The sequence below is a fragment of the Candoia aspera genome, chromosome 3, assembly GCF_035149785.1.
Source record: "Candoia aspera isolate rCanAsp1 chromosome 3, rCanAsp1.hap2, whole genome shotgun sequence".
Taxonomy (NCBI): Eukaryota; Metazoa; Chordata; class Lepidosauria; order Squamata; family Boidae; genus Candoia; species Candoia aspera.
The window spans coordinates 140,417,077-140,424,987 of NC_086155.1; the positions used below are offsets into that span (position 1 = coordinate 140,417,077).

The 7,911-nt window shown below is 41.3% G+C and overlaps 1 protein-coding gene across 1 annotated transcript; it reads left to right on the top strand.

Moving 5' to 3' along the window:
* Window positions 1-4,108: 4,108 nt before the first annotated feature.
* Window positions 4,109-7,643, top strand: LOC134494014 (transmembrane protein 14C-like). Its single transcript, XM_063298886.1, has 5 exons — window positions 4,109-4,300; window positions 5,165-5,241; window positions 6,113-6,214; window positions 6,861-6,948; window positions 7,156-7,643. The coding sequence occupies exons 2-5, from the start codon at window positions 5,166-5,168 to the stop codon at window positions 7,202-7,204; spliced, it is 315 nt and encodes a 104-aa protein (XP_063154956.1). The 5' UTR covers window positions 4,109-4,300; window position 5,165; the 3' UTR covers window positions 7,205-7,643.
* The last annotated feature ends 268 nt before the right edge of the window (window positions 7,644-7,911 follow it).

The following is a 7,911-nucleotide window of genomic DNA, read 5'->3' on the forward strand; positions in this document are numbered from 1 at the left end:
TCCCTATTAGCCATTCTGCAAAACCTGAGATATTTCACGACCTTCTGGGAATGAAAAACAAGTGTAGGCCTGGAACATCAACCTGGGTAGTGTTGGAATTATCAGGGGTCAACTCAGCATTGTCTCACGACCATAGTAAGAGGGTTTGTCTGCTAGGCGTGTTTCTATTGTGCTTGTGGGAAGTCACATGGGTCACCTGATTTCCTTTCCCTCCTCCTCCTCTGTCTGGGAGATTCACAGTCTCCATCTTTACCTCATGGGCAGACATGCAGGCATGTCGTCCTCTAACGTCTCGCTTGCACACAGACTTTCTATTCCACATAGAAAGTGTCTACAAAGAACCAGTGATGAATAAGTGCTTTCTACTCTGAACCTACCTGTATCCAGATCTGCTGAATAAAAGTAAGCTACCTCTACTTTTCTTCATCTAACTGCCGTGTGAAGACTGAATTTATTTCTGAACGTAATTAAGCTTGATGTGCAAGTTCTCATTTTGGTTCACGCTTCTACTCTGCAAGATGGCTGTTTGCTGCTTGGAGTTCTTTTATCAGCATTTAAAAACTCCATCATGTAGCAGCAACAGAACCACCATTACAAGGATGCGACAGGATTTGAGATGCCTACTGGAGGTGCAGTCTTGATGCAAAAGATGTGATTTTCTTTCATTTAGCTTCTACTTTTTGCTTCGTAATGAGGCTTTTTTTTTTTTTAGAAAAAGGAAATGACAACAGATGTCCAGAATTTCCCCTTTTGTGGGGGCATCTGGCATCTGCATAGTAAAAGCATGAGTAGGTATGTCCATTTCCAGATGTTTCAGAGTTTAGCCCCCATTATCCCTTGCTGTTTGCCAGGCTTATGAGAGTTGAAATTCAGCAACATCTGGAGGGCCAGAGAGTGCTCATTCCTAAGAAGGAACAGCTTGTGATCTCCCTCCTGCTGGATCAAGAAAATTAGACAGTTCTGATTCCAATTCACTCATTTATGCTATTTTACCACTTCTCTGATTCACTTTCTTTATTACTGCTTTGTTTACACTTGTCCTATTTTTATTGGGATTTCTTTTTCATGCGGTTTTTCAAAATGTGGTAAGATATCTTTAAAAAACTAAATGATAATAAATTGCATCAAGGAAAAGGTCTAGGTAGGGAAATGCATGGGGGGAATCAAACAATGCATCTGAAAAATGGTCAGGGTTTCAATCACATGATTGCAGCAGCCACCATCTTGACTTTTTTGACCTCTCCTCCCTCTACAGATGCCTCTGGGTCAAGGGAAAGTGAAATGGAGATGCTGTTGGAAATTATTGTGTTCGTTGCTTGGACCTGGTTTTCTTCTCAAAGCCTGTTTTCAGGTATTAAAAGAGGGCTGCAGTAAAATGTATGTATCAGTGTGTTTTTTCAAGCATGAAAAGTGACAGGATCCTTCCCACTTAGAATGGTGTGCTGGTTAGTTATCAGACTGGTGCTTTCAAACCAAACCTGGTTTCGTGAGTTTACAAAGATCTGATAGCTTGAAATCAGGTAGGCTATAGGACATATCATGCTCATTTTTTGCCTGAGGTTATCACATTACAGTAGATGCCATTATGCCATTGAATCTGTCCCCTGCTCAGTGCCCTTTATTTTTTAACCTGTACTGTAGTGCATATGTAATCACTTTTTTTACTGCTGTGTTCTTGACTGAAAAACCTGAAAAATCATGACTGTAGATGGCAGCAAAGAGCCAGAGATTTCTGTATCTGCTTGCTGCCATCTAGCTATATGCTGGATTTTTTCTGCAGCCCAGATGTTTGACCTTCTGTTTTGTTCAGAGATCCCATTTGTGTTATAAAGAAGCTTACCTTATCATTTAAAGAAAACTTTCCCAGATATTGTAATATGAAGCATATTATAGAAATATGTATGCATACATTTATTTTTTAAAACTGATAGAAATCTAGGTGTATGTGGTGGTTGTAGTGGTGAACAGTATACTGTTTATATTATTTAGGGGGAGAAAGCAATTAAAGGTAGAAAAACTTTTTCAGCTTTCTCCTTTTCTAAGTCTTAAGAGGAATGATGCTGGCAGGCAAAAGATAGAAGACAGCTTAAGAGGCATCCTGCACTACAGAAAAGATTTCTGATTATTTTCCAAACAATGAATGAATGTCCATTTCAGCAAAGAATTTCCTTTTTATGTATATGGGAACAGTGTAACTTCCAATGGCACATTTAGTTCCCTTTCAATGGAGTTCTTAGTTTGGGGGTTTTGAATCTCCATTCACTTTCCCTTGACCCAGAAGCATCTGCAGGGGGAGGGGTGGTCAAAAAAGTCAAGATGGTGGCTGCTGCAATCATGTGATTGAAGCTCTGATCCTTTTTCAAGTGCCTTATTTGATTCCCACTTCATCCAGTACTGTTTATACCTGCTCTCTGTGAGAAAGGGGGGATAGCGATGTTGTTTTTGCAAGGGCTACAATAGAACAGAACTTGCTTTTTCAGTAACTTGCCAACTGAAGCTTGCTTTCTAGTAGCTAGGCTTGCTTGTCAGTATATCGAGGATGTGGGATATGTGGTTAGGGGAAACAGGAGACTGTATCTCCATAAGGGCAGGTATAAAGGAAATAAGCTGCCTAACCAATGCTGAAAATATGCTCAAAACCAGTTCTAGCAAACTTTGTGGTCAGACAAGACCCTGACCTACTTACTCCAAGGGGGCTAGCTGCCTTATAAGGAAAATAATAAATAGGGGACTGGGGGAGGTAAAAAGTGAGGAATGGGAGATATAAACAAAGGCGGGACTTCCTGCAAAATCTAAGGCATCTCAGACAGGCTGTAAACTCCCAAGTACCTATCCAATGGGGAACAGGAGGAAGGATTTCACCGGCTGGGGGTAGGGAATAAAACTGCATGCTTTGTGTGAAGGGGTGTGCCTATTTTGGCTGGGCACCCGTCCTTGCAAGAACGTTAATAAAATCTTTTTGCTGCTTCTCAAGACTGTCAAATTTATTCCGTGAGGGACTTTTCCCACATCTCCAACTTCTTGCTGAAGTTATGGGCAGGCAGGTCTGCTAAACTGAACTTTTAAAAACCCACATACATGCAGTGCACATTCAAAAGGGCGGAGGGCTTCAATTCCATGGATGTGGATGCCCCAGCAGACGTCCCTGACCTTAGGTGAAGTACCTGAACAACATTCTGACCAGGAACCCTTCTTTCTACAGGAAGCTATAGAGCAGAGTATTTTTTTCACATACCTGTATAGTTACAGTATACCTAGAGCGCTCAAGAGGCTGCATTTTCAGCTACAATGTTTTTTTGAAAAAACAAATGCGAGGAAAGGAATTTTTTAAAAGGAAAAATATTTTCTTGGTGGGCTGCTGTGATGCAGAGCCAGGTCCTGGGAAGTGGTAACAGTGGATTACAGTTAGAACATCTCAAAGTACAGTATTCTGAATTTGCTTGAGAGGAACAAGTTGCAGTGCTGGGCTGGTCCCTACAAAACCCAATGTACTGTAATGGGCATCATATGACATAATATAAGCCAGCTAGTTTGTGGCTAAAGGGTTAGGTTAGAATCCAGAAGACCCTGAGTTCTATCCCTGTCTTAGGTATGGAAGCCAACTAGATGACTTTGGGCCAGTCACTCTCTCTCAGCCCTAGGAAGGAGGCAAGGGCAAACTGCTTCTGAAAAACATGAACTTGTCAGGAGTGGCTCAAAGGCACAAAAGAGAGAGTTTAATCTGAGCAGAACTCCTGGTGATTTCATAGACAAATCCATATAGTTCTCTTCGAGACAATCCAAAAGTGACTTCTCACGGCCTTTCTTGGGGATGTTTTTCCGATTTCCCAATCTCACCTACAACCCTGGGCTTTTCTAGCGCTCTTCCACTACTCAAGGGCGACTATACTTAGTCTTTCCGACCAGCCAAGGTCGGTTAAGTGCTGCCACCTGTGGTGGTTCAATTCATATTACATATATACCCTATATGTGATTATAATGCAAAACTTTTCGCCAGATCGGCATTCAAATGTCATGTCTGTAGTATAATAACCTTTCCAAACAAACACGCCCGGACTGGGGGCTAATGGCAGTAATAGAGCTCACATCCCGTTGCATTCCAGGCAAAAGGCCCTAACGAACTCCGAGCCCACCGTTACTTGTCCTTTACTCTGGGTTTAGGAAACGTCGGGTGCGTTGCTGATCGCCCTGCCCTGAACACGCCCCGAAGCGACCTACCGCGAGAGGATTTGCTGGGCGTTGGAACGTCGGGCTGTTTGGCGTCCGGGCAGCGTTCTTGCACGCGCGACCTTTGCGAAAGGTTAGTCCGGCGTTACTTGTGTCGCTTCTTTGTTGCACTTTTCCTGCAAGTTGCCTTTTGGCGGGAGGGAGACTGGAAATAATGAGCTTCGTCTGGCTAACTGATGCGAATTGGGGGGGGGGGGTGTCAACGCTGATTTGTTTCTAGGGGAAGCGGGAGAGAAGTTCAGGAGGAAAATCGGAATAGTTCGTATTTGCACAGGTAGCACGGGGTCGTAGCGATTTTCCGATCTGCATATTTTAACCGGTGCATTTGGCAAGTGTAAAACTGGTCCGTCTCGGGCACAGAAAAATGGTAGCCTTCTTCCCCTACCCGGAGCACGCCCCCGCTGTACTTGTTGGTCTATGACTTCTGCCTTTCCCTGGCTGAGCCTGATGGGAGCTGACGACGAAATAGGTGAACGCCTGAGCTTGCGCAGAGACCGTTCTTGCGGGTTGGTGCCTTTCCTGTCGTCTGAACGTCGAGTTGAAGTGTCGCGTTGAAGCATAAACTAGTGTGAGAGGTGGGTTTGTACAAGCCATTCGGCTAAAATGTGTGACCGGTACTCCGCGAAGCCATGATTAATTTGCATGCTAGTTCCCAGGCATGCAAAACCAGATTGGCATGTAGCGGCCCCAGATAACTAAAGCTGCGGATCCTCGAGGCCAATACATCTGTGGACGCCACGTGGGTCAGTTGCCTTTGAAAAATCACGCGTCTTCCTTCTCCTGGCTTGCTAAGGTTATGTGGGAATTTACCTTTGTCTCGAGATCCGGTACTTTTTGTGAACACCTTTTTCAGCATCGGCAAACGTTGCTCCACCCTTTTTTTAAGTTGGCCGTGTGAAATCTTTAGAATTGGTATTTGTTCATATTTATGTTACAGCATGAGTGTGGATTGGATTGGCTACGGTTATGCTGCATTGGTCGCCTCCGGCGGAATAGCTGGCTATGTAAAAGCAGGTATAGTATCTCCTTTTGTTTTCTCCAGCTTTCACCTTCTGTCGGTTGGTTGGCGCAATAGAGATGAGATGTATTCTGGAATTTACTACTTCACTACAGCTTAGAGAACAAACCTAAGGACTAGATTTTTCAGTTTGCCAAAAGCCCAGGGTGGATTTTAACAGTATAAGCCAGTGTTTCTCAACCATGGCAACTTCAAGCTGTGTGGACTTCAACTCCCAGAATTCCCCAGACAACCATGCTGGCTGGGGAATTCTGGGAGTTGAAGTCCACACAGCTTGAAGTTGCCAAGGTTGAGAAACGCTGGTATAAGCAGTGTATGGCCTATCTTACCACAACCAAACCAAACCAACCTCAAGCTGTGGAAGTTAGTAATCTTTTTCTTTCTAAAAACACAGCCCATAATTTCAACTTAAAAAAAAAAATCTTAGGAATTCCAAAGGTAAAGGTAAGTGGTAAATGTAAATGGTCAGAATGCTGGGGACCAGGACAGAAATCGTCTTGGGTATGAATGCAAATAAACAGGCAAGATTCACTGTTCAGAGTTTGCCATCATAAAGAGAATTACACAACTCGTTCCAAAGTTGATCTTGCAGCTGTTTTTTAAAGAACTTTTGCCAGCTGTATGTCTAATGCAGAATTTCCCTTATTCCTGCTGTGCCCCTTCCCCAAGTTCTCCTTTCTCCCAGGGGGAGGCTAGCGTGTAGCATGAGGCTTGCTATAACTTGTGGGATCAGCTAAACAGCTCTATGCATTAAGCCTTTTTATGTCCTCCCTTCCCTAGAGTGGAGCTGGAAGAAACGTGGCAACAGTTTGTTGGGTTGACACATTTCATCTTCTAACCAAGGTCTGTGTCATCTGTTTAAACTAGGTAGTGTCCCTTCCTTAGCTGCTGGTCTCCTCTGTGGTGGGTTAGCAGGATTGGGTGCTTATCAGCTGTCAAAGGATCCAAAGGCTATTTGGCTTTCTCTGGGTAAGTATTTTTCTTGCATCACTATTCCACACAGACATGTTTATATCTTACGTATTTGTATGCACACACATCTATTAGATTACTTTCAGTATTTCTTTTCCCTCTACCCTGTCCTGAGATTCAGTATACTTACAATCCAGGATTAAGTTAATGGCAAAAACATAGAACCATTAAGTATTTAACCATCTCATTGTATGTTCAAGTTTTCACATGTGACTTGTCACCTTCTTTGTTCACTTGTAATTTATGTGCATTTTAAGGTTATCACTTTAGAAAGCACGTTCTATTTCTACATTTATGTGTATTTGCAAGTGAACTTTTACACTGTATTCATGCCAAGTGTTTTGTAAATCTTGATATTCTTTTCTCACTTGTGTAATCTGCAGTCTAAATTAGTTCTATCAAAGAAGCGCACTGGAGACTAGTAATTGCAGAACGAAGAGAGATGTTGTAAGAATTCCAGGTTGTTGACTCTGAAAACAATGTATGAGGGCAGGAAGTTAAGCAGATTTCAGTACTTACATAAAAGGGGGCTGCTTCTACCATCAAGTCTTTCCTGACACACACACATGCTTATATTTGGTTGCATATATTTTCCCTTAAATGTCATAATTTCCCACTTTTGGGGTTGTCATATTTTTTCTAGCTGCATCTGGAACCTTGACTGTCCTGATGGGAATGAGATTCTATAACTCTAGAAAATTTATGCCTGCAGGGTTAATTGCTGGTGCCAGGTACAACTCCTATTTTCCCATTGCTAAGTTCTGAATTATTGTTGGGTTAAGTAAACTAGAGAATGTGGGTTTTCTTTGGACAAACATAGACATTGCCAAGAACATATCTAAGGTACAATCATTTAGTTTATTAGCAAAATTTACCAACATGTTGATTTATTATTTAAACAGTGTATTAATAGTTGATTCCTATTTTTATTTAAACAGTCTATTAATGGTAGGCAAACTTGGACTACAGATGGAAAAACCTCTTTAGCCATAATTGTGCGACAAACAAAAATCAGATGAGAAGCCTACAGAGACTGCCCTCACAATGCCTATTTGGAACAAAACTGAAGACAAAATTATACTTTTTAAAATTACACCATTTGCAAAGTTTTTAAACTACAAAATTTGTTCAGGATTTGTAAAGATTCAATCGTTACAGAATTACAGCTTTCATATATCAGTTTTTATGTATGCATTTCTTATCATAACTCCAAACATTTTATGATGATGAACAGGGGAAACTTATGGTAAACAGCGCTGCTGATGCCTTGCAGGAAATATGCTTGTTTAAGTTTGTGTCATCAAATATCCAAACTGAAATTCATCTCTGCATAAATCTGTACGTAAGGAGTTCCATTCAAAGCAAAAAGTGTTAAAGTTCTCTTTAAAATCAGCTAAAAATTATTAAATGTCTAAAAGCCTTTTGACTTGTGACTTATTTCCTATTTTTACACAAATCTGAATTCCAAAATTCTAAGTTGTAACCTTTTAGGATTAAAGGTTAATTAGGTTTTTTAATTTATTTGTATATGGAAACACACAGACTGATATTTTTACTGACATTTCTCAGTGAGTATAGATGTCTTCAAATATATTACTGAATTAATTCAGAATGCAATGATGCATATGCAAGAGTAGATGTATCCACAGATCTCTTGGTCATTTTTCATGTTTTTGTACAACTGGAACTAGACA